General features: G+C 32.6%; 3 protein-coding genes across 4 annotated transcripts; 1 reads left to right on the top strand and 2 right to left on the bottom strand.

Annotated features, from left to right (window-relative positions):
- Nucleotides 1–148: 148 nt before the first annotated feature.
- LOC145959617 (ras-like protein family member 10B) lies at nt 149–6,052 on the bottom strand. Of its 2 annotated transcripts, XR_014435107.1 has the most exons (6): nt 5,864–6,052; nt 4,109–4,269; nt 3,143–3,379; nt 2,346–2,549; nt 1,486–1,964; nt 149–1,403 (listed from the first exon to the last, which is right to left on the bottom strand). XR_014435107.1 is itself a non-coding variant. In XM_083078622.1 (5 exons), exons 1-5 carry the CDS (start codon nt 5,931–5,933, stop codon nt 1,839–1,841), a joined length of 798 nt encoding a protein of 265 aa, XP_082934748.1. In that variant the 5' UTR covers nt 5,934–6,052; the 3' UTR covers nt 149–1,838. The 2 variants fall into 2 exon arrangements, 1 of the variants encoding a protein (XP_082934748.1); XM_083078622.1 differs by having other exon boundaries at nt 149–1,964.
- A 3,099-nt stretch (nt 6,053–9,151) lies between these two features.
- Nucleotides 9,152–17,676, bottom strand: Orco (odorant receptor co-receptor). The gene is made up of 9 exons (XM_083078619.1): nt 17,052–17,676; nt 16,445–16,579; nt 15,854–16,237; nt 15,316–15,570; nt 14,786–15,042; nt 11,998–12,097; nt 11,721–11,825; nt 11,344–11,499; nt 9,152–11,224 (listed from the first exon to the last, which is right to left on the bottom strand). The coding sequence occupies exons 2-9, from the start codon at nt 16,577–16,579 to the stop codon at nt 11,174–11,176; spliced, it is 1,443 nt and encodes a 480-aa protein (XP_082934745.1). The 5' UTR covers nt 17,052–17,676; the 3' UTR covers nt 9,152–11,173.
- A 1,444-nt stretch (nt 17,677–19,120) lies between these two features.
- Nucleotides 19,121–24,173, top strand: LOC145959614 (uncharacterized). The gene is made up of 9 exons (XM_083078618.1): nt 19,121–19,279; nt 19,378–19,461; nt 19,807–20,213; nt 20,648–20,801; nt 20,978–21,169; nt 22,351–22,637; nt 22,963–23,250; nt 23,555–23,581; nt 23,750–24,173. The coding sequence occupies exons 2-9, from the start codon at nt 19,386–19,388 to the stop codon at nt 23,801–23,803; spliced, it is 1,485 nt and encodes a 494-aa protein (XP_082934744.1). The 5' UTR covers nt 19,121–19,279; nt 19,378–19,385; the 3' UTR covers nt 23,804–24,173.
- The last annotated feature ends 1,682 nt before the right edge of the window (nt 24,174–25,855 follow it).

The raw sequence follows: 25,855 nt of genomic DNA, 5'->3' as shown, positions 1-25,855 counted from the left end.
ATATAACTCTTGAAGTGTATAAATTTTTTATTTAATACTTACTGTACCGATGAAAATCTGTAATTTATTAAATAGTAATTAGACGTATTAGACAATTTCTAACGCGGGGTATAAGTATTTTTAGGCTACCTGAAAAGTAAAAAAGATAATCTACACGCGTTCTCTAATATTTCGCTGATTTTTATTGCGAATATCGTGCGTATACATACAAAATAAGAGATTATCGCTTGTAGATTGTACAGTATCGTTCTCGTACTTGTATATATCAGTTACATGTCACACTGACACAGATCGATAGTATAGAACGAGGGAATCACAACTGAAAAAATATGGGACATTCGCAGCTTTGTATTTTTAGTGTATTTCTATTTATAGTTTAATGATTTTTTTATTTCATCTTCACAGTTGCGACTCCCCCCCTCTCTCTCTTCTCTCTCTCGTTCCAAGCCATCGATACATCATTTACGATATTCATACAAACGTCTAACGAATACATGCGGTCACGTATTACAAAATGCATTTATGCAATTCGAATAATTGAGCATTTATATAACTTTTTATATCATTATCAGGGATGTATGATTTTTCTCAACATGTGTTTAAATATAGATAATAATTATCATATAATAATAGATAATACTGTTAACATTCTATTGCTAATGTATAGAGTATTATGCACACGTGATGCTGCACGTTGTATATGAGCGAATAAAATGACTCACTTAATTATGGAGAATTGTCTTATTTCAAGATTTAAATTGCGCGCATATATATCTATGCAAACGTTGCATTTATCTTAGAATACATACAAACTGTAATAACGCTAATATACATGATATATATAATCTAAATATATATAACCTAAATATATATGTATATATATAACATTTCGTAATATATATTAACGATTACGTCTTTCGCCAATGAGTAACTATATATTCAACACTAAATTAATAATCGATTAACTTTTAACAGAGTATAATAAAATATATGTATGTATGTATATATATATATGTACTATATTGCTTCGTCCTTTTCGCGAATATCTTTTTATAACGTCATATTATTTAGGCCGAATGCAGCATAAGGAAAAAAATTGAGCTGGAAACTCGATGCTGCATTTTGCTGTTTTCTCGTCTTATTTATTATCATAATCTTGTTACTTTTTCTTCGCGTTTGGAAAGCCTTCTTCGGGAAGCATTCTTCATCATTTGCCCATTATTGCCGAATGTTCCTATTGGCACGATTTCATCTTTTTCGGAGAGAAATCGATATATAATTGAAATCGATATATAATTTTGATTCATCAAACATCACATTATGTGCGCGTCATAATTTGTGATTTATATAAGGAAATATAATCTGTCGACACACATATGAATGTGAATACAAAAAATATAATACTGCAAAGAAATGAATCCTTTCCATTAAAATCTGGAAATTTTAGTGAATGATTTGTTATATTAGAAAATCTTTTATACATACGATTGAAATTTGCAACGAATTTACCGTTGACGTTTTCTCGATTATTAATATTTTCGAAATTTCAATTATTATTGTCGCTTATTTCGAAGTCACGTCTTCTCGCTCATACATTTGCGCGCGTTCGACTCTTTGCAGCTTTAGAAGAACCGTCTGTATGACGTCTATTGCTTTCGATTTTCGTCGATCGATGTGCTCTTTATTGAGCAAGTCTTCATTGCTTGAGATCCAATAATACACGCTAAATCGACGATGAATCTTATCGGGTATTGTACATCTATCGAAAAGCGCATTTTCGTGCGCGATCGCGTGATATTCTCGTATGACCTCGCAGGGAATATGATTTAATCTCAATGTCAGAGAAGAATGCACTTCTCGCCGGTGTCGTGTGGGTAAGATCGCATCGGTTGCGAAGCCGCGGGGGATGGCGAGTTTGGCCTACCTTCTATCGCCTGAATACTCTTCATCAGTTCTCGAAATACCTATTAATTATCGAGATGTAGTTGTTAATCATTTTTATTTAATCAAGAATTTTTATTAATCATTTTAATTTATGAAATGTTTGCCTTATTTTACGAATCCATATAACATAAAATATGAATTTTACGGGATAATTAAATAATTTTGCACGATATTCTAAAAATTCCACAAGTTTAATTTTAATTTGACGAATTCTTCGACTTTTTTTATAAAAAAATTTCAATCATTATTCATTGCAGCAATTTTACTGCTAAATAAGATAGAATAATAATTAAATTAAAGGCAGCAGGAGAGTAAAGGTAATTTTAATTTGGACAGAATAATAGATTATCTTTAAACAGATTATCTCTCGACGAGATGGATAAATAATACATGAAGCGCACCTGTACAACGCGACAGTTAAATCTGGCACTGCACTCGACGTATCCACATCTCCAGTGCTTCCGGACGAGATTCACAATGTCTCTGTATCTGGTCCCGGAAGCGACGGTTTGTGACAGTTCGTCCTGCTTATTTCCAACCACTAGTAGCGGTACTCCTCTCATATCGCGCGCCTCGTAGATTTGTTCGCGTAACGTCCTGATATACTGAACAAACGTCCGTGAAAATTCATACGTGAGAAAGGAGTAATATATATTTTAAAGCTGCATATTTTTCAGTATTTTGATTTGTAAACATTAAAGAAATAGATACGTCATTTTAATATTGAACACAGCTTGAAAAGTGCACGATAGAATATTTCTAGATAGGATACATATGATTTAGAAAGTGTTTCTTCTCTTCGTAGTTTAATTATATGCTTTATATGTATAATTATCTTAATTGATCTCGTGTAACATTTTTATTATATCACAACGTCTTTTGTACTTTTGACCTGTCAGCAAAAATCGATTCAACAGTAAACTTGTGCAAACGGTGTTGGGTTTTGTTCCCAAGAGGTCGGTCTTTCGTCACCCAAGCAAACATCCAAATAATCAAACTTTTATGCCGACAACTTTGAATCGGCTGCAACTCCGAGCGATAGTTTTCACGAGAAAGAAGCTCTCAGGAAAAACTTTGGGAAAAAAAGACAAGCGCAAGCCCCATGTTACCTGAATTTTCGAAATGAAATTTTGTCTCTTGCAAATCTGTGTGTAATTTATCACGCTTTAATGTAAAAATTCTCGTTAAGAATGCGTACCTGAAACGTGTCCTGATTACTGAGATCAAACACGAGCACGTACGCTGTCGCGCTTCGCAATCCGTAATAACGGAAGTCGGTCCATTCCAAATGCGAGCTAACTGGGAAGTACGGAATAGTCGGCAGATCGGTGATCTTCAATTCATATAATCGATCAGCGAGCACGACACTCGGATAAAATGTCTCCCGTCGCTCGGTCGGCGTGTATTCCTCAGAGAACTCGCTCCAGACAAATTGCTGGAAGCATAAATAAAAATTACACTTAGAAAATCACACTATAAAAATCACATTGTAAAAATAATAAGCGTAGAGAGAGTTATAGTAAAATTACAAAACTTTAGCGAAAAATTTATATTTAAAACTTGAATTTATATGTCAACCGCTAAACGAGAGACACTTGACACAATTTTTTCATCAGAAGCGAACGACATTCCTTAGGAAATTCGTTGTGCCTTTTAATTTCCTCGCGAGTCGATAATCGTCGCCTTCGATAAGCGGAAACTGCTATCGGAAATGAATCGAGCGCCCGAGCAACTCGTTTCCGTGATTTGTTCTCTTCCTGGCTTTGAAACGAAGATTCCGACACTTCTTCGTCAATTGTATATGAAACACACACGTGTAGAATCGCGTTCGTTTTATATAGAATTATAAAATATTTGCAAAGTTATCGATGCGTTTTTGCTTTCTGTCAGATTAATAGAAAATAATTCATAAAAAAATAAAGAAATATCTTTTAAATAAAAATGTATTTATCAAAAATAAATATTAAAGTTTTAAATTATTTGTTAATAATTGTATGCTGAATAATTTCTTTTAATTAAGATATGAATAAATTTATTAAATTTATAGAAATTCAATGCACACATAATCACTGTACGTTTAATATCCGATAAATTAATAAAAAGACAGAAAACATTTTCACGGGAAATACATAATTGTTATGATCCTGTTATGATAGAACTTTACTCGGATTATACTTGTTTTTCCCACGCCGGGTGCACCCAGGAAGACAACTTTAACGCGATCTAATGTGTCCGCGGGACTATCCTCCTCTTTCGAGCTGCTTTCGGCGCCTTCGTAAGTTATTGTATTTCCGCCTCTTCTTTCTAAATAATCGAGGTCCAGCTCTGCAACAGAGATAATCGAATTGTGAACAACGCAAATAGTGTGTATATATATATATACGACATGCAATGTAGAGGAAAAACTTGTTGCTCACTATACACGGTGTCAAGGGATTTTATAATTTTGAGATTCGATCTTTGGGAATATCACAAAGTGAATGAGTCTTGTCGTTTTGAATAATTTCGCAAATTATACAATTTCGATGAAATATATGTGTAATATATTACATAATTAAATAAAATTTTATTCTTAACGTTCAAAAACACTATTTATATACTTTTATATTTATATAGAAAGTATAATTAAGATTTATTTAATATAAATCAAAGAATTTTTTTGTTATAATAATACAGATTTAAAAATGTAAATAAAATTGAGAGAAAATTGTTTATGCAAAAAAGTGGTAAATATAGCAGCCATCTGATAAATCCAATAAATTATTAAATATTGCAGTTTAATTAGTATATCACACAGACTGCGAAAATGATCAAAAACTTGTTCATTTCTTACGAGGATGTAATTTTTAAATACGATAAGTCCGCGAGAAACAGGAAAGAGAGAGAGAGAGAGCATGCGAAACGATCCGATGGAATAAATTTATACTATTTAGAATCCGCTTCGGAAGAAGCGAATGATGAGATCCCAACTTTAGTCATTAGTTACGATAGAATATCGTCTTGCATGTATTATAAAGTATCATTCCATAGAAAACTTCACGGAGGAGTATTTTCTGAACATTTATTTTGTCGATCTTGCAGTACTTCTCGGTAGGCATTATTCTATAGAATTTTCCGTCATAAAAATATATTATTCATGAAATGAAAGAGAATATTTTTATGCGGGATTTTACATGCTTTACGCATCCATAAATTGTGTATCTTTCGAGATTTGTTTGTCTTTACACAAGTATTTACTTGTAGATTTACTCTACGGAATCGCACATGTGAACAAAACGCGTTTGTAGCGCAAAAATTTTTATTATTTGTATTTTGTAATTCTACAAAAAAATTAAATAATATATTAATTACAAAGATATGTCACATGAAAACGTAGCATCTAGTCAGAGTTTTTACGACTTACGAGATTAAAGACATTTGTGTAAATTATATTTTTACGTAAATTTGGGTCTATGCAAGTGATATATTCCCGTATAAATTTACTAAAAGCTGTATAAAAAGAAGCATATTAATATTTCATTATGAACAAGATTATACAAGATTTTATTCCGCTCTCTGAAGTTGAATATCATGTGTCAATATCATCATAAATAAAAGTAACGAATGATGAATGCGTTTGATAATAGAAATCCTCAATTTATGATTAAATAATTGAATTAATTAACAAGATTAAGTGCGCTTATAATATTACATGATAAAGTAAATACAATAACTAATCATGTTCAGATTAATGAAAAAAATATATATCGTTTTAATAAACAAGACAAGCAAAGTGATAGAATCTTTACGTTGTTAAATAAAATTGATATTAATTTCTTCAATGTTTTTTCTTCATAATAAAAATAAAAATATCTCACATGCATTTATATAAAGTACGATGAATTTATTGAAACGTCATTGACAAGCGAATCTCGTTTACCCAAAAGCCGTCTATTCGCTTGTAAGATTGAGCTCGATGGTATCTCGTTGTCTTTCAGCGAGCGATCCATGAGATTGAATTAAAATATCGCGATTGATGGCAAATGACGAATGTTCACATCGCGCATCTATCTCGTCGCGTTCAGACGACCTTCGCGGTCGAAGTTCGCCGATCGACTGACGAGAAACTGCGGGATACTCTGTCTCTTCTCAGGCAGGGATCAACGACCATATATGTATGTGTGTGTGTGTATTAAATATTATTCATCTTAATTATTTATATCTATATTAAATATTATAATCTTGATTATTATATCGTAGAAATATAATACTTTAAATGTCTCTTTAAATTATTCGAATTATATATAATTTTAACGGTGAATTTTTTCTTTAAATGATAATTTCTCCTTTACGAAACACATTTCTGAAATCTCTTCAAGCAATGCGTTACATGATGAAGAAATTATCGTAAACTGATGTGCATTAATCGGATTAAATACATACAAATTATTACGTTAAAGTTTGTGAAAAACATCTCGCCGTCGTTCATCAACAAAATGTCATAGTATATAGGATTCTAATTATGCATAGCTGCAAGCTTTTATCGAAACTTTTAATTAATTTTAGCTGATATTAATACATGATGCGACTGAAAGTAATCGATGCGCGAAAGCGAGCTTTACGATAAATATTTTTACAAAAAATTTCATACTTTGTTCTTTTATCACGAAAAGAGATTTTGTACTTCGATTTTTCTTTAAAGATTTTATTATACTAAGAGGAAATATAGAAATATAACAAATTGATATATATATATATAAAATATATTTTACATGATATTTTATTTAATAGAATGAAATGATTTCTCTCGTGTATATCTTATAATAATAGACAAATGAGACATTTAGAGAAAAAAATTACGAATATAATACTTACGATAGTGCTTCTGCGGCGGGAGGCTTCGCCTCCTCCAGCCGCTCGCAGTTTTTGTACCTATGGTTATCGATGATTCGCAAAAAAATGTTCACAAGTTGCCCCGGTTAACTTTGACGCGACTTCGTTGCTTGAGCCTCCTAATGATTAGGGTGAATTCAATCTTGTCGATTGCCTTAACAGTGTCTTTAACATTCTATTATGCTTTTTCAGTTTTTTTCTCTTTTATATCTTTTTTATTTTATCCTTTTTTGATATATTATAAATATCTATAATTAAAATGAATACCAATGTGGTTATTTTTCTTAATAACAATCATCTCACTGTATTTTAACTCTTAGAATATAATCTAAATGTCACTCTTGTTTCTGGCTGACAGCACTCTACGAATAAAAAGATTTCGATTGTCCATTGGGTATTGCTTCACTCCAAATAGATATTCGTTTTGTTTCGTTTCATATCACGATTTCGATTCACAATGTCTCCAAGAAAGACACATCTGTAATACTCTATTATTTTATAGATAGATTATGTAACTCGTTGCATCTTATGTAGGTATTTCATGTATGTATATGTGTATATCACTCCTTGTCAATATAATCAATTCTATTTTACTTCAAGATATAAATGTTCATATAATAAATTTTAGAAATAGGAAAATTCAAATGTTTATTGTGCGTATTCGATTTTATCGGAAAAATGTTTAGATTTCGAATCTTAAAAAGTCATTTTAGATTTTACAATGTTGATTGAGGCAACTCGCACAATGAATAATTGTGATTAACTATATCAATCTTCGATTCCTGCTCTTCGATCTCTCAAGAATGTCTTGGATCATTAATGGCACCCCTATATATCCGATCTATTCGTCGCACTCACGATCAAATTCGATGAATGAAAGTGTCCTGGATAACACGAATGCAATTTCCCTTTGTCTCATCATTTTCGTTTCTCTCTAATAACAACAAAATCGACGATAAAACGTTGAAGCGGATGCGGTCGTGACGTGTCGTGCGCGATCCACGCGCCAGTATTGCTTGATATATATTGCTTCCGGATGAGAAACGATGACGATGAGGATGCGGGGATGATAGTCACTGACGATCGTCATTCAAGTTCCGCACAATCGATCCCGGATCCTTCCAATCTTGTCCTTGACAGAGCCAGCAGCTGATCTCACCTCGGCGCAGTCGATGCATCTTTTTTTACCGACGGCGATGTGCGATCGCAGAATCCTCTCGTTGGACCATAAAGATCTCCTCTCCCGGAAATCGAGGCCCGTCTTCCGATCGACGACCCGACCCTCGAGTTACGCAATCGCGCGAGATTGGCACCACGCGATCTGCGGACGTGTCACTGTCACGATAACGACGGCGGCGCGAGACCTCGGTATAGGCAGCATCGCGACAGCACGCACGAGGGTAGAGACGTCTCGAGAGGCATCCCCCGGACGATCGAAACTACCCCTAGAAACTCGGAGATTCCTGCTTGGTTTGCGCCTGCGTACGACTCCGAACCCACCGTCGAAGCAATGGGCGCGCCAATTTCTCATTTGGTTTATTAAACGCTTATTTTCACGAGCGCTGTCAATAGATTGTTGCTTCGTCTTCTACCTCGATATATATATAACATATCTCCGCATCTTCTCTCACGTCGATATTTTATTAATATTGGAAAAATCCGGAGCGGAAGGAGAAAAAGAGAGAGCGCGCAGCCGCGTATGTCTCGCTTTATTTGCACGCCAAATACTTATCTCGATATTTCATATTGAATTTTTATTAATAGCAAGAACGCGATATAAAAGTGCTTTGCGGAGGAAAAATTTATTCTCTTTGTTTATATTTGTTGCAGCGTTTTCTCGATAATATTATAAGTAAGAGATAATCCTTTTTTATTTCTACGATTCTATTTTTGCGCTAACTCTTGCATGTGCATCTCTTGCACAATTACAGTCGATCCTACCGTAAATCATATTTATACAAGACGATTACGTTTTATGTGTGTTGGGAGAGGAATTGTGTTCTCCGAAAGCAACAATCGAATCGAATAAAGAGAAACTCGCGGTTCTCGCTAATTTATCGAATTTCCTGAGACAAGATGAAGCAGTGTTTTCGCGATGTTACTACATCATAACGAATATACGTTTCGGCGTCCCTTCTATAACTTTTATAGAAACGTTGTACAAATGTGTCTTATGACGGAGTGTACTTGCGTAACGAATTCTTACCAGGTGCCGTGATTCAACATGAAAGACGATATTTTGCAATAAGACTATTACGGCGGAAACGTAATTTTCTAAACTTTCTCGAGGCTGCGTACAAAATAAGAATATAAATTCTCCTCCAACACCTCGGAATTTATTATGAACGTTTATATCAAGATTTTATTAAATAAATATAATACATATATAGCTTTACATAAAGAAAAATTATTTCATAATACTGTGACTGTCATCAGTTAAACTTGATTACACGATAATATACACATGTGTTAATTACACGTTAATTATCGAAATACATCGAGGTCGGATATCGTCAGATCGCCTTTGTCTATTTGCGTTAAAAGAACGGTGCGTTCTTTTTTTTAGAATATATTACGTTATTCTCGGTCTCTAATATACGTCGGATTTCTTACTGTATCCTCGACAAAGGACATAAAAATATCTCACGTTGTCTCGCAAAACGATATCCGCATCGATAAAAGATATATATTTATAGTATAACGGTTAGAATGAGCAGCCATGCACGGTGCAAATATCCTCTTGGACATCTTATTGTTAGACGAAATATAGTGACGAAATATTATCTTTTACTTGAGACACCGAAATGTATTATTATTATTATGAAATATAAAAAGCGAGGTACATTAGGTATACGTTTGTTCATCCACATGTGTGGTGTTACGTATATATAATGAAAATATATGTCATATATATCTTATTTCCTCTATATTTATACATATATATATATGTTTATTAGATTCCCAAATCCTTAAATACTATTTGATAATTGTATCATATTAAATAATTGACCTACTACATTAATTGTATATCGCCACCTTTTTATCGTTGAGAAACAAGTCTAATCTTCTTTTCGCTTTTATCAGACGACAAAGATTTTTATTTAATTCGCAATTATGTAGTTATGTATTTCACTGATCGACGAATTCTTGTTTTAATCTTCCAGTGAATGGTGATGAGAAATAAAATCGAATGGCCTATTCCTTCAAAGGGTTAAGTGATAATAAATATGGAGATTAACAAATCGTATTACATGTCAAAACGAATTTTCTGTGCTAGAGAGCTTAAAATGTATCTGAAACCTAAAATTTTATCATTACTAAGAGACAGAAAGTCTCTGAAAATAACTAAGATAGAAAGCAAACGAAAAGAAAATTTATATAACAATTAATTAAGCTGTAAAATTTGTAAAATAATAAAAAGATGACATTTATATAAATAATTTGTATATCTATCTATATATATAAATAGCAATACATTTTTACGTACTCTAATTTTTAATATTGAATACAAGAATTATATAATTGTAAAAAAATTGACGTGCGTTTAAATGTAAGACAAACTACTTCTTGCGTACATACGATAAAGCGTGTGCCATTGCTAAATTTTAATATTACGATTTAGCGGATTGCACTGTCTTATTACTAAAAAATATAATCATTCTATTTACATGTTATTTAGACTATCTTGTTAATGTACATGCGCCGCTTATCTCACCGTTTTTGGATGTAATTTTTGAAAAGCAATACTCGAGAATGTAATAATGCTAGAATACGCGCTGAGAAACACTAAGTAAAAATGATAACCTTTTCGCGTATTAATAAATCATTCTCAATCATTCCATTGTCGACATATCGCTACCAACTGTCACAGTATACCTTGAACAATATTAGCGTATATCTTCCCCGTAAATATTAAGATTTAATTAATTGCACATGAGACGAACATGAATACATATGTTATCATTTTCACTATTGCACTTGTATGCACGATAAATGCAAAGAAGAAAATCATATAGAGAGCTGCATTAAAATTTACATGTTAACGGAAAAACTTTTTATTTTTTCCTTGATTTGTATAATGATAAAAAAAATATTTATACTGTATCGCTTCTATATGATTTTAAATAATTGCAAGAATAATTTTTTTTATATTTTTATGTAATTTCTCTTAAATCTTTTCACTGAATATTTCACTATATGCGCTCGTAAAAACGCAGGATTCTCCCTGCGAAAATTCTTTTCGAATACAAATACCCCACATTTGGTCCCTTGTAAACATCTTAAAAAATATAATTTCGCACAGCCACGTGCAACACGAGATGCTGTGTTCGTATCTGAAACGCACAAACCCAAATGTTCACTTCAGTTGCACCAACACCATGAAGTAGGTTACTACGGCTCCCAGTACCTGTAGAATTATAGAATTGTAATATTTAAAGAAACGTTTCGTTATAATCTCGATAGGAGAGAATTAACGAAAATATATAAGGAAGAAAATGATTAAGAAATATAAATTTTCAATCTTACCGAAGCAAAGAGATCTAGAGACACCGTGAAGAATTTCGCTCCCGATATTGACATAGCTTTCTGACACTGTTGACACACAATCTGCACGAAAGTCTTAGCTTCCTCCGATCCATCGTACCAGTGGCAAGAATAAGCCGCCTCCATCACCGAAGTACTCTGCGCAAAGATTTTCATTTTTTATAGCAAATATTAATTCTAGATTTTTAACGATATATTTCCTAAAAAATTACGTCAAAAAGTAATATATAATTTTTTAATTTTTTAAATTATAATTTTTTGCACGTTTTACGCTTGTAATTTATATATTGTATTTTTTTCAAGTACATATAATCTTATTCTCAAATTTTAGAAAATTTTAAATCCCCTTGTTTACGTACCTCTTCTATCAAGCGATTTCCAAATATGCAGAACAAGAAGACTTGGCCAAACGTGTAAAGTACATAGCCGATCGTGGAGGCTGCGTAAACATTTATACCATTCACCTGTAACATTCAAGATTCAAACGTATTAGTATAAATTCTTAATTCTTATATATTCAGATATTCGAGCTCGCATTAACCTCATCGACTTTGCATTTCTTGCTTTACTAATTTATACGATCGATAAGTCATTTGTTCAGGACCTTGAAAAAGAATATGACCAGACAACGCTCACCTTTGTCGCTTGATAGGCGAGTAACGTCAAAGTAATGGTCGTCGTTAACATGTGAAGCAGAAGCGCGAAACCGTAAGCGTCTCCAACTGCGGTGACCAATCTACATGGAAAACAATGATTATTATCACATTAAATGCTAATTAATCGATTACTAAATGAATTACATTTTTGAATAACTTATGTCGCCATTAAGAGCCATTGAAAAACGGTTTATGAAAGATATATTCTTAATATCCGTCCATAGGCACGCCACCCTTGATTTTCATACTAAACTAAGTGATTAGAACTAAGTTGAGTAACGACGGACAAATGTCTTTCGTTTCACCACGTATTATATCCTATTTCACCGACCGTTCACCAAGTTAACGTTGTTCCCTGTAAGTGATTGATCGATATGTCGAAACGCCTTGAAGAAAATGCAATAGTCTATACCGTGTCACGCTGAGGTCAAATCTGTAAAACGTACGCAAATACGTTCAACGTTTTTAAAAATTATTCCTCGCGTGAAGATATGAAATTCTGAATTATATAAATACTCATTTTGTTGCGATACATAGTACAAATATTTTATTCCCTTAGATCACTTCAGTTTAACTTATAGCATATGACCTCCGTTGCGGTCAATATACAATATTTAATTTCCGATATGCAAAGGTGATGACACAAATCTTTATTATTTCAACAGTAATAATTTTTATAACAATTTTAAGAATAATTTGCAACTCTTTTAGAATTATCTCATGAAATGGATCTTATAACTGGAAATAAAAGAAATTAAAATAGAGAAAAAGGAAATTTATAAATTTATTAGAGATAGATTCTCGCGTGATAATTGAAGAGTGTCGATATTTAAAGTATCGAAATTGTCAATCGAGATTAATTTATCAAGGGGAGATACATTAAAAAATATTTAAAAAATAATAAAATTAATTTAAATCGATAAATTAAAATCCCGCTGTCACGCGAGAAGGATGACTTTTTCGAAACGCAACGCAACAAAACGGGCGCGAAACGTTATCCGAAAGATCGCAACTTTTGTGGACAAAAGTCCTGTCATCACACCGCGCGTGGGGCACGCGAACCACGTGTGCGCATTCACGTACACGTGAACGCGAGAGGTGAATACGAACATCCCCCCGTGAATCGCACAGTCCGTACAATACACGACCCCCGTTGCGGTCAATATCGCGCTTTCTTAGAAATAAATACTTCACCACCGTGGGAATACGTGCATCCCGTGCGCCAACCGACGAGTGGCTTCGGCACCCCCCACGAACCTACAGGAACACGGCATCCGTTCGCGCCGTTCTTTCTCGAGGAGCAATTTTACGTGTTGCGCCGATCGTGCATTTCGTATGTACGGAATTTTACAAATTTTACAAAGTATGATATATTAAAAAAAAAAAGATATAAAGACCTTTTTTGGTTTTTTTTTTGTGTTTTGGCAAAATTTATGATACAACAATCCGATATTATTCAGTTATCGGACATTGAAAATAGACCGTTATTCGAACTACATTTTATTTACGCTTAAAAAACACGTGCAACACATGTCGATATTTATAATTAAACAACGAAAAGATATACTAAATATTCTGATATACTAAATAAATAAATTTAAAAAGGAAATGGGCTATGACAGCGTAATAATTAAAGCGCAAATTAGTTGTTCCTTTTTTTTCTTTTATTGCCAAACGGTCCTTTTTATAATTTTTACTGAGGACGATTCAAAAAAAGAACCGAAATAATTAAAGAAGAATTTTTAATAAAATAATTAATTGTGCCTTAATTCTGCTTCGTTCTCATTAGCCCATTTTCTTTTTTATTTATTTATAATTAATATTGATTTTTTTAAAATTGAACAGGTTGCTTTAAATTGACAGGTTCAATTTTAAAATTGCGAAGTTTAACGAGTAGCGTTAATACGTAATGTCGATTTTTCAATTAACTTTGATGAAACCTAACTGTACACTGAAATATAACTATCTTGCGAGCGTTTTCATACCATGTTTAACAAACTTTCTGTTCATTTGTGTGTTAAATACTTTGTACATGTATGACAAAGTGATATTATAGCTACGATCAATAATATGTTGTTAAAATACCATGAAACTATCGAAACAAATATTAGAAGTTTATATCTTGTAATGTATTTTTTATTTAAAATTGTTTTATCGTTAATTTTCTCATTATTATTCTCCGATTAAAATCATAAATTTTTTATTTTACCAATGTGTATCAAGTTACTATTAAATTAATATAAAAAAAATATTATATGTCAAATATTAAATAGCTAATGCATCAAAAATATATATTTTTAATATTTATGAAATATATTAGAATATTTACGATTAAATCGCGCAACATTTGATAACTTTGTTGCATGAGCTTCTTAATAATTGAGGGGTAGTTAGCACGTTTCTATGGGGTCAATATGATGCCTCTATATACTAAATACTTTATACATGCCGGGAAGACGTGCAATTTGTACAAGATTCTGGGTCACTAGTCCACATAAGATGCAGATGACTTTCAAAGAAATGATCCGTCGTTGACTCATAGAGTAGAAGAGTCGCATGAATTAACTATACGTCTTCAGTAGGTAAGTAGAGTACGGGGGCAGCTTGCATCTCTCATCATGATACCCGATACTGAATCTTTTATCTCGCACGCGATTTATCCTGCGACTCCTCTTATTATATAATACGTAACAAATACGTCGTGAGAAACGACATGGATTGAAAGTTAACGACTTGTCAAACGATTCCAACAAGATTAACAGACTCACCTGACAATATGTTTGTGTCTCTCCACCCAATATTTGATGGCGCTTCTCACGAGCATCTCTTGCTTCTTCGTTAACCCATTCGGTCCCACGCCCCCGTTGAAGGTCATACCAGCGGTCGGCCGGAAGGTCGCCGTGAAATCCTGCCGATTACTGTATATGTTACGAAGATCGAGATCTAGCATGCTGTCGCCCTGGGGTGGTGCTGGTAATTGAGACTGATTGTTTTCCGATTCGCGGAGATGATCCGCGCTACCGGCCTGTACAAAAAAGAATCGTTTGCATGTAAAATTCGATAAAAGATAAAATCATTGTTTAGATCCTTACGTTGTTTAATTGATTTTTTCTATATTCTTTTATAGATAATTTTAATAATAAAAAATGTCTATATAAATTATACATGTCAAATAAAAAAAAATAAAATTTTATACTGATTGAAATATAATTTGAATCTCGAAAAATGACTTTTAGACTTTGTACATGAATCCAGATTACTTAAGATAAGATATTATATTAGAAGAAATTCGGTATACCTTGAAGAGTTCACTACTATTAGGGACCACGGTATCCAAAGTTGCGCTCAGTTCCATGAGAGGTTTCATGATCTGTTTCAGATGTTGCAGCTGTTCGCAGGCAAATAGTAGCCATGAGCAGAAAAGTACATCCAACGAATTGGCGTTAATAAGCATGAAGAGCACCCAATAGAATTGATATACGAGCACCAATATGTGTTTTATCCCTTTACTGGCATTAAACGGATAGAACGAGCGGATCAACAGTTGCGGTAACTATATGTATCAGAAAAAATAAATTTTATCACATACGTGGAATAAAATTAGACAACACGATTGTGTATGTACAATATACACATCGTATATTTAAAAAAAAAGTAAAGAAATATATTTGAAAATATTTTTAAAAAAATTATTAAATACTATGTATGATTTATATTATACTAATTATACTAATTATAAAATTAATTAAAGTATAGATAACTAAAGTATCATTATTATTAAAATCGATTCTTAAATTTTTCATTGGAAAATGAATTTCCTACAACTGAATCATTACCTCGATAATCGTCGTCTCATTCGTGACCGGATCTACAAGTTTTCTGATCGGATGCTCAAAGAAGGTGAGAATGGTCCAAGCAATCGCAGTGAGCACGGTGGTAGCACCGACTAAGAAGAGGAGCAGCCTCATCTTTTTCAAAGCGATTGCGTGATATCGGGCGTTGCTCTCGGCGAAAAGTGGATGGGAATTTGGATTGTTCCATATCGCCCACGTTCTATAGAAATATTTGCTCCTCACGGCAAAATAGACGAGCTTGACGATGCTGTGCGTAAAGAAGAGGAGAGTGATCGTGTTAGCCGTGAGATCATCGACGTCGGCACTCTCCATTATCAGATTCACAGCGCACAGACCAAATTGCAACAGCAGTAGGAATAAATTCACCTAGAAGAAATAATGGTATCCGGATATTTCCAATTTTAAAATACTTGAATTACAATTACTTGAAGATGAACAAAAAATAATATCGTTTTTCATGATTATCAATTAAATTTGTAAATTAAATATCTCGATAATTTTAGAATTTAAACGAAAATGAAACTTTGTGAATGCATTTATGCGTAAACATGCCAAAATATATAATATACTTACGCAGCAATACACTTTATGCAAGTACTTGGACGAATTATCATCATAATAGTTGAATACGAAATGTCCAAACATCTTCATGACCCTTATATTGGGATATAGATCAGCCACAAGGCCCTGCTGCTGTTTCTTCATCATCTGCGAGTAAATAAATCGTTAAAATTTGTTAGTAGCTCTACAGCTAGCATTAACGCGCACATTGTGACCTGCATCATTTGTCACAAGGCTACTAGACATATATAAGTGCCAACGAAATTTCTAGAAGCGATTCTTCTTCCACGTAAAATCATACGTCGCTAAATCGCTTTTTTTCAATGTTTACTCGCAAATAATACAAACGTACTTTAAAGAATCTCACGAAGGTTCTCTCGATATTTTAGATAGTTTTAAGTTTTTGTTAACAGACGGTACAACATTTACAAGATTTAGTAAAAGCTTTTTGATGCTTATGACCATCTTTAGATATTTATATATGACTTTTAGCTTTATAGAAAAAGACGAACGTTTAACATAGTGAAAAATATTCTAAAATTTCAAATATTTCTTTAAAGTGTCTTTCAAATATCCCTTCAACTTTGATTTTGCACGGAAAGCACTCCTTTCGTCTTACCTTGATTGCTTCGATATATCCAAGATAAAGAGGAAAAAATCTTCAATTCCGCTGTGAATTATGACGCGGCCTTCAATGCCTCGCGATTACGTTGTAGCAATCGTGCTAGATATACGAGAAGAACGAAGAAAAGCAAACTAACTAGCCGGCCTGCCATCAGTCGTTGTTTTGCGATAGATTCTCGTTGTTTGCGAACAGTAGTAGTTTCTTCGGCTGGGGCCTAGGTACCCTCTGCTCCTGTCCGTCTTCTTCCAATCCTCGGCTATGACCTGACCACTGTTGCCGCCACCACCCTCGGAAGGAAACCCCTTCCAGCAGGGTAGGTACCAAACGTGGACCAATCGGGGCTTGGTAACTAGGCACAGACCGCGTTGTCGTGCACCGCGCGATGTTCCTCCGACGCCATATCGCTTCTTGCACCATCCCCCGGCAATGTACAAGGGTCTATAATCTTCTTAATAATTCAGATCGCACGCTGTCGTGTGCTCCATGCAGTTTTCAACATAAAGAAAGTTTTAACGAAGAAAAACATTCTAAAAGTTCCAAGATGCCTTAGAACAGCAACTGGTGAAATGAAGCGTGAAATGACGCTTACCAAACATTCGTATTGTTGATTGTTGTTTATCTGAAATTATTTTGAAGCACTTTACCGGGATAATTTCGTTGCGTTGATCTGTTTAACTTCTCTTTTATCAGTTTAAATTTGATAGTGATATCGACTGAAAGAGATGATAATTAATAGCTCAAGCTTGCATCGATATAAAATAAAAAATCCATCACAAGATCTTTGAATTTGTATTAATACGTCCTATCTTTAATGCAATATTGATATTTTCCCTCTCAATATATTTTTATTAATTGATTCTTATAATGAAGCATATATTGCAAACAAAATTTGATAACAATCCATTTCTCTTCATTTTATTTATTAATATTCATATCTTATTTTATTTATTACTAATATTTATAATATTTCTTACGATTAGTCGGGTTTAATTTTAATGATAAATTTTAACCAAAGATTATGCAAATTATAAATTTTTTTGTAGGAAATATAGATCACGCGATAAGTCATCTTTTTTTAAAATATGTGGAATATTTTGCGTAGAAAAATTTATACGCGTAAATCCTTGCGGACGCAACTTACTAGAATACCGTCATCACGTACGTAAGTTGGAGTTGGTCGATGAAGATAAATGATTTGTACGTAAAGTGCGGATGCATACGAAATGAATGACGTAAAACAAATAGTACAAATCGGCTGAGTGTAGTTCACCGTCGGCTGACCTATGTAAGTCTCAACGGTTAAATATGTCACATATCGACTTAAAACAGGGGTCGCACCGCGGCTTACGAACATGGATCGTAAGTCATATACTAACGAATACTTTATTATTTAGGACTCTAGTCCTTACCCTAGCATGATGGTCCAATAGTCCACACACACATTAATTATTAATTATTAATTATACTCATTATAAATTATTGTGCCATAAAGATTTTCAATGTCAAGTGTTTTATACGAAGATCTCGTCTTCTCTAAAAAAAGACATATTATGTCGATATTCGAAAGTCTCAAAGTATATTATTGTCTGCTTTCCGTGACGCTGATTAACTGTTATTATTAAACTATGAAAAAAATTTAACGATACTAATATTGCACTTGTGCGCTGCGACTCTCTTGCTTCATCTTATATAATATATAATTATTTATTAAATTTTTTCCATATATATATATATATATATATATATATATATATATATATATGGAAAAAATTTAATAGAAAATAGAAAATACTAGAAAATACTGTACTACAGTAGAGCATTACAAAGTGCACGTCATTTAGTTTCTTTTATTATATAATATAACCTGAAAAAAAACGTATATATATATATACGTTTTTTTTCAGGTTATATTATATAATAAAAGAAACTAAATGACGTGCACTTTGTAATGCTCTACTGTAGTACAGTATTTTCTAGTATTTTCTATGTTCTAGTGTAGTATTTTTATCGATAATAATTCATTTGGTTGTTTAGGCAACCGATTTTGTTGATTAGCGACAACGTAGTCTAGTTGTTTTTTTTAAAGGAAAATAAAGACATATTTTCTCACGTAGCAATTACCAAGATTGAACGACGAATCCAGAAAAGCAAAGAACCGCTTAATTTTGCATTTTTGTGCTCTCTTACGATTTTATCAGAAATCAATTGCACGGAAGTGAACGGTATATACATTATAAATTACATATACGATAAGGGAATGCACATAATTGTCGCTAAATTGCGCATCTTAATAACAACGTTAATTTGATTTATATAATAGAAGACACTATGTTTCATCTTGGTATCTTTGTGGCACTATGGTCGGCGATGACGTGTTCCTTTGGGTTCACGATGGATCGTTCAGGTACCGGACGTCAATCTTTGTTCTTGTCTTTACTCCGTTTGAATAGTCATATTTGTAATTATAATTAAGAGTAACAAAATATAAAGTGCGTCAATTACACAAAACATAATTCAATTATTCAATTGACTCTCAGTTTCGTTCTTCAGGATTTACTATTTCACAATAAGTCTTTGTGCGTGTCACATAATATTTTTTCTTCCTTTTCTTTTCGAAAAATGTGTACAGCATATAAATGCATAATATGTGTAATGTGTGTAATATCCTTCAAATACATTTTTTTTAGAAAAATCCGCTGTCATTGCATACTTGTATTAATTAGTGATTTATATTGCACTTTATCCGCAGCGCTTATGCAACCCATGTGGGACATGGCACCGTCTTTGGACACTTATCAAAGCGCCAGCTCCGCGTTGAACGGCAAGATGCAAGTGACAAATACGAATAGAATATTGCAAGCTGCGGATGCGAAAGTGTCGACAAAACTGACGGAGAGAATGGCGGAGAATCAGACACGCGATAAGAGAGCGACAACTGAGAGTACAGAGATCGGGATAAAACTCATTAATGACACAGCATCGACAATGAGAAATGATATGTCTGATTCTTCCAAAGGAAATACTAGTGTCGCCATTATTCCGCGAAATGTCATTCTTCTTTTAATTGACGAGAGGAATCAGGATGAGAAAAGAGAAAAGGACCTATGGGAAGACTACGAGAATATATTACCCCTTGCGATTAAAGGATCTCTTCAAGTATCTTTTTAATCATATATTTCCCAAATAATACAAAGTAAATAACTAATTAAATTTCGCTTTTATTGTTTATTTTTTTGTCTACATTTTATAATAATCAGAATCAAAATGTATTATTTATGAAAATGTATTTAAATATTTTTAATTATAACGAGAACGAAATTTATATTTTGATAAAAATATAATCGAATCAGATAAATGATTAAAAAGATAAATTTATTTTTAGATTTGTTATGTTTAAGAATTTGAAAGAATTATAGTATTTAATTTCTACTTTTAATATTTATATTAGGAAAAATTTGAATCATTGTTATTAATTTTTTTATTCACATTTCATGATTCAAGTCTGAGAATCGAATTGTGCAAAATTAATATCGTTAAATCTATTTATATGTATGCATAAACGTTCATGTATAATAAATATCGTTAATTAGAGATGTCATAACAAGACAAAGACTACTGATATCTCCTTGGATAATGCATTGATTTCTGATAACAAAGAAAAAGATTGCGATTGCGATCGTATTCTTCGTTCAAATATCGGAGAATTGTTGTCCTGGGCGAAACAAGAGAGAGGAATGGCAACAGGTCTACTAAAAATTTCGTTTATCAAATAATAAAAAATTTAAATATCCAAAAATATATATCTATAAAATATATACTTTAGAAAATTGTGTTAAATTGTGTTAAATATGAAATCTTAAATAATATAATGCATTTCTTATATCGATTATTAATTTTATATCGGATATCGTTGATCATAGGCGTAGTTTCCGGTAGCAACTTCTCCATTCCGTTCTTTCCTGAAAACGAATTTGATGTATCTAACGATAGCGACGTAAAGTTAGAACTGCAGAAGAACAAACATGATTTTAACGATGCCTGGCAAATCATCGATCTGAGCGATCGAGCGAAATCTATCCCTTCTTTGGTTACAGATGATCCTAAAATAGAAGGTGAATCAAGACAGAATATACAAAGAAACAAATGAATAAAAAAAATAATCTTCTCATTAATTTTGTTAATAATATTCAAAATTTTTTAATATATTGTTTTTTAATATACAGGGTTTGTCAAAAGTGTGGAAACCCCTAAATATCTCACAAACGGTGCATTTTAGAAACAAATGTTTCAGGCAAAAGTTGTTTGGTTTCAAAGGGGCCATAAGACGGTACCATTGGTTTGACCTTGAAGAGTCATTTGAAGGTCATGTGAAGGTCACTTCAATTTTTTTAAATGGAACACCCTATATATTTTTGCACACTCTTGTAGCTTATCTCGAGAGCTTTCCAAAACACTATAATTAAGTACCTTTTCGTTAAGTACTTTTTCAGTTATGAGGCTTGAAATAATTTCTTAATTTTACATAAACCGTAAAATATCTTGTAAAATATTCATTTTTCGATTATCTTACCTTAATACTTTTACGTACAAAATAATGAGAGGAATCAATTGGTGTAAAGAAAACACATAGTTGCTTTTAAGAAAAAATATGGAATTGTTAATTGCAAATTACATATTTTTTCTTCAAAACAACTATGTGTTTTCTTTACACCAATTGATTCCTCTCATTATTTTGTACGTAAAAGTATTAAGGTAAGATAATCGAAAAATGAATATTTTACAAGATATTTTACGGTTTATGTAAAATTAAGAAATTATTTCAAGCCTCATAACTGAAAAAGTACTTAACGAAAAGGTACTTAATTATAGTGTTTTGGAAAGCTCTCGAGATAAGCTACAAGAGTGTGCAAAAATATATAGGGTGTTCCATTTAAAAAAATTGAAGTGACCTTCACGTGACCTTCAAATGACTCTTCAAGGTCAAACCAATGATACCGTCTTATGGCCCCTTTGAAACCAAACAACTTTTGCCTGAAACATTTTTTTCTAAAATGCACTGTTTGTGAGATATTTAGGGGTTTCCACACTTTTGACAAACCCTGTATAGTATTTTAATTATATCTGAAACTAAAAAAAATATGAAAGAGATAGAATTAAATAATTAAATGAAACATTAATTCCGATAATTTCAATAACAATTCTAAATGTAAAACATGAAGCAATGTATAAAACTTAATAATTTTCAGTTAATTTAAAGAAAAATATAAAATTATGAAAGTATTTATTTTTTCAGTGATGAATTATGGTAGTACATGGGATGTTTTTGATATGTTCTCCAAAATTAGAATGGCAATCTTCCGATCTCTGCTCGAATTGTTGGAGAGAAACCGTGATACATCCCAAGACGATTTTTCGTTGCACAAATCGTTTCCTCTTAAGCCAACTATAACTAATTTAATCGAAAATACTATCAAGAAACTCAAATCTATTTCAAACAATAATGGTTACATGTTAGTCGCTGTCGTGCCGAGAAGCGAACAAGCTGTCATTGCCGATCTTATGCAACGTGAAGTAATTCTTGTATGTTTCGTTAAATATCATTATAATAAAATTTATTATTATTATTGTAAAATTTATCTCTAAATCTGGCTTAGAATAACTTAAACAAATGTATAAAATGTTTGCATTTTAACAATTGCTAGAATATCTACTCAGTTTGCATTTTAATAGTTACTAGAATTATCTATCTCAGATGTCATATGTTAATTATCTACTATCATATATTAATTATGCATGACTATTAAGATCGTCAATAAAGCAATAAAAAGAAGGTTACTTATTTTTACATAATTATTTTTTATAATAAGAGCTCTTTCATATGGTAAATATTATTTTGCTGATACAGACTCCGAAAGATACTCTCTTAGTTATGACGCAAATCTGTGCCGGAAACAAGACATTTGTACCGTTTGTCGCACAAGGATCGAATAATGAAATCCTCCGAGAAGCAGCGACGATCGAGGAACTTCCGATCACGATTAAGAAAATGATCATGAGCAATCGCCACCGCCTAGAATGCGCGAATCAACAGAAACATGATATTCCGATCGTCTCGCACTTGCCAATCGAGATTTTCTCGCAAGAACTGCCAACACGGAAACGAATTAGAGACAAGAATGCCGTTAAAAAACTGGTAAGGCAAACTGATTCTCATCATCATAATAAGAATAACAATGATGATTAAATGAGATTTGCAGTAATAACACAACTTTAATATTGGCGTTTTTTTTCGATATCAGTAAACGCTTTGTAACGCATATCTCGTTTTCTCGCAGAATAATACATTATATATATATTGAAATATAAATAATGTTGGGCTTATATAGCTAATTAAATTATTAATTATCACAATTGATATTTATTTCAAAAAATAAATATTAATTAAATATAATAACTCTTTAACATTAATTATTATATAATGTTTTATCTCTTTGCAGGAAATGAATAAATTGACCGACATTAATGTAAGTTTATATCAATTCTACTCTTAATCGTTTATTGATAAAAATCACTCGTAATAAAAATTTTACGGAGGAAGAATTAGCTTTGCAGAGATTTTAAAAAAAAAATCTGAACTGAAAATCTCTTATTCCTGAACGTCAATACGTTTGGTGTCTGTATCTTTTTCTTAGGATACTGTAAGCACCGTAAAGACAACAATTATTGAGAAAGAGAAACAAGCCTGAAGCTCAACTTCCAAGACAATGCCATGGCCTGGTTACAACACTCAGTGTCGTGACCTTCGATCGTCGCCATGACCGTCTGGACATCTTTATGAAGAGACATAATTTTTTTTATATTTTTCCCCTTTTCACATCTATATTTACGAAATTATATACACAAAAAGCGCCAATCTTCTATTAAGAATGCCACACAATTGACAATTTTGATAATCTTTTCTTTTATAAAAGAGATGGAAGGAGAAAGAAAGAAATACATTAATTACGAAAGAAAATATATATAGCGGATTAGTGCGCACTCGAGAAAATTATATGTGATTACGACATTATATTTTTCATCATATTCGTAAATAAACCTTAACATGATACAACAGGATTATTGTTTGACTGTATCAGGATTATATACTTGTTGTTATATACTTTGTTTATGTCGCATTTTTCATTTATACAAAGTGTCCAATTTCTGTCGACTTACATTTAAATAGCGGAGCAATTAACTTTACTTAACTCGAACAAATAATGAAACTTTATATTCTTCGTTGAATTTCTCAACAACTTTATTTCGGCAACAGTTTAATTTACCAGTTGTTCGCAAATATATTTAATTAATGTAAGTTAGAAAGTTAGGAAAGCGATCCTTCCGCGTAACGACGTTCTCTTGAAGAAAAAAATTAATTTTAAATTCGCGAGAGCGCAAGGAAAGTTTATGATGTGTGTTAAAATTTGATCGAATTTGAATAGAAAAGTAAACGTTGAGTTGGCGAAGTCTCAAGGCTCTTTAATCCTGATGTAATTGCGGCAGCATTTATCGTGCGCGTTTACTCCCTGCAACTTTTTGCTCATTTCGATCAATTTCAAAATCGCGCGATTGCAACCGGCACTTTTATACACACGCGAATTCTTTCGATTATGACGGTCGCCGCCGTTCGCGTTATTTTACGCTGGTGCAACAACGACGTAGCAACAACACGAGCGATTATACTAGCGAAAGAAAGTAAGACGAGGGCATTGGGCTGACCGCGATTAGTCAGCATGGAGTTCTATGCACTCGGAAGTGAATACGGTGTAGAGAATCGAGAGAATATCGCGATCATTGTTTTCATTCATCAGCGATTGGTTACGCCAATTAAGTTCTTCTTTTGTTCAGAAACAAGGACTCTGTACTCGTCCATATTCTGTACTCGGAATTGCGCGTCACTTGAATTTACCGGGAAGTAATCTTACAAATCTTATGATATAATAATAAATAATTGATTAGATAAGGAAATGAAATTATGCAAAACATTTCGTATAACGCAAGCAAATACGTCAAAGACTTTTTTATCATAATCTTTTTTATCGTAATCCACTGCGGCTCGATATCTAATTTGTATCATTCTTCGTGTGAGTTCTTGAGAGGATAGACCATTTTCCTCACGGACTGTCCCAAAATCGTACATGTGAGGTGTTTAAAAACACATGGCTCGATTCTCCTTTGAGAAGAAAGTTTTAGATTTTGTTTATCAGAGCGAGAAAAAGACGGCGCGTGTGCACCAGAAGCGATGAAGACATGTGCGCACCCACCGCGAGGATTTTCACGTTACATAAGCACGTACAATTTCATGAAGTTTCTAAAATCGTCGAATTATATTAAATACAATAACTATCACCGCATTTCGCCGATAAACAAGATTGAGATTGCAAAATTGTTGCTGTTACGTTAATGCGCAAACAGAAAATTTAAAGTGCGTCAATTCCTTCGTCTTCTGAACTATCATTAGAATATATGTGTATAGCTTATAATATAATGTTTCTCTGTTTATTTTGATTTTGCGAAAATAACATTACTTTATAGCAAGAAACTGCATCTAATTATAATAGACTAACTATTGTAAACAGATATTGCGCTAATTATTCAAAAAAAGCATTATATTCTTGCGATCAATCATTCTCAATGATACGTATTTAGTATATACATATATGGCAAAAAATTGAAGTAAATTTAATTGGGATTAAAAAAATACGTTTTATGATACGCACGTATAACAAATGTAGCAAATAAACTTTTTTGCGAAAACG

The sequence above is a fragment of the Camponotus vicinus genome, unplaced genomic scaffold (genome assembly GCF_025532165.1).
Source record: "Camponotus vicinus isolate PSW18456_S1 unplaced genomic scaffold, iyCamVici1.0 SCAF_1, whole genome shotgun sequence".
Lineage (NCBI taxonomy): Eukaryota > Metazoa > Arthropoda > Insecta > Hymenoptera > Formicidae > Camponotus > Camponotus vicinus.
Note: the sequence above shows the minus strand (reverse complement) of the source record. Positions and strands in the feature narration are given on the sequence as shown.

Bases quoted from the DNA above. Each gene is read 5' to 3' on its own strand.
- Orco (XM_083078619.1), bottom strand. From the start codon at position 16,579: ATGATGAAGAAACAGCAGCAGGGCCTTGTGGCTGATCTATATCCCAAT. The intron at 15,043-15,315 runs GTATACCGAATT...TTTTTTGTACAG, and splicing joins ATAGTAGTGAACTCTTCAAG to GCCGGTAGCGCGGATCATCT. The intron at 11,826-11,997 runs GTGAGCGTTGTC...TGAATGTTACAG, and splicing joins TCGCCTATCAAGCGACAAAG to GTGAATGGTATAAATGTTTA.
- LOC145959614 (XM_083078618.1), top strand. From the start codon at position 19,386: ATGTTTCATCTTGGTATCTTTGTGGCACTATGGTCGGCGATGACGTGT. The intron at 23,251-23,554 runs GTAAGGCAAACT...ATCTCTTTGCAG, and splicing joins AGAATGCCGTTAAAAAACTG to GAAATGAATAAATTGACCGA. The intron at 23,582-23,749 runs GTAAGTTTATAT...TCTTTTTCTTAG, and splicing joins ATAAATTGACCGACATTAAT to GATACTGTAAGCACCGTAAA.
- LOC145959617 (XM_083078622.1), bottom strand. From the start codon at position 5,933: ATGGATCGCTCGCTGAAAGACAACGAGATACCATCGAGCTCAATCTTA. The intron at 4,270-5,863 runs GTAAACGAGATT...TCTCTGTTGCAG, and splicing joins AGCGAATAGACGGCTTTTGG to AGCTGGACCTCGATTATTTA. The intron at 1,965-2,345 runs GTGCGCTTCATG...GATAATTAATAG, and splicing joins TTAACTGTCGCGTTGTACAG to GTATTTCGAGAACTGATGAA.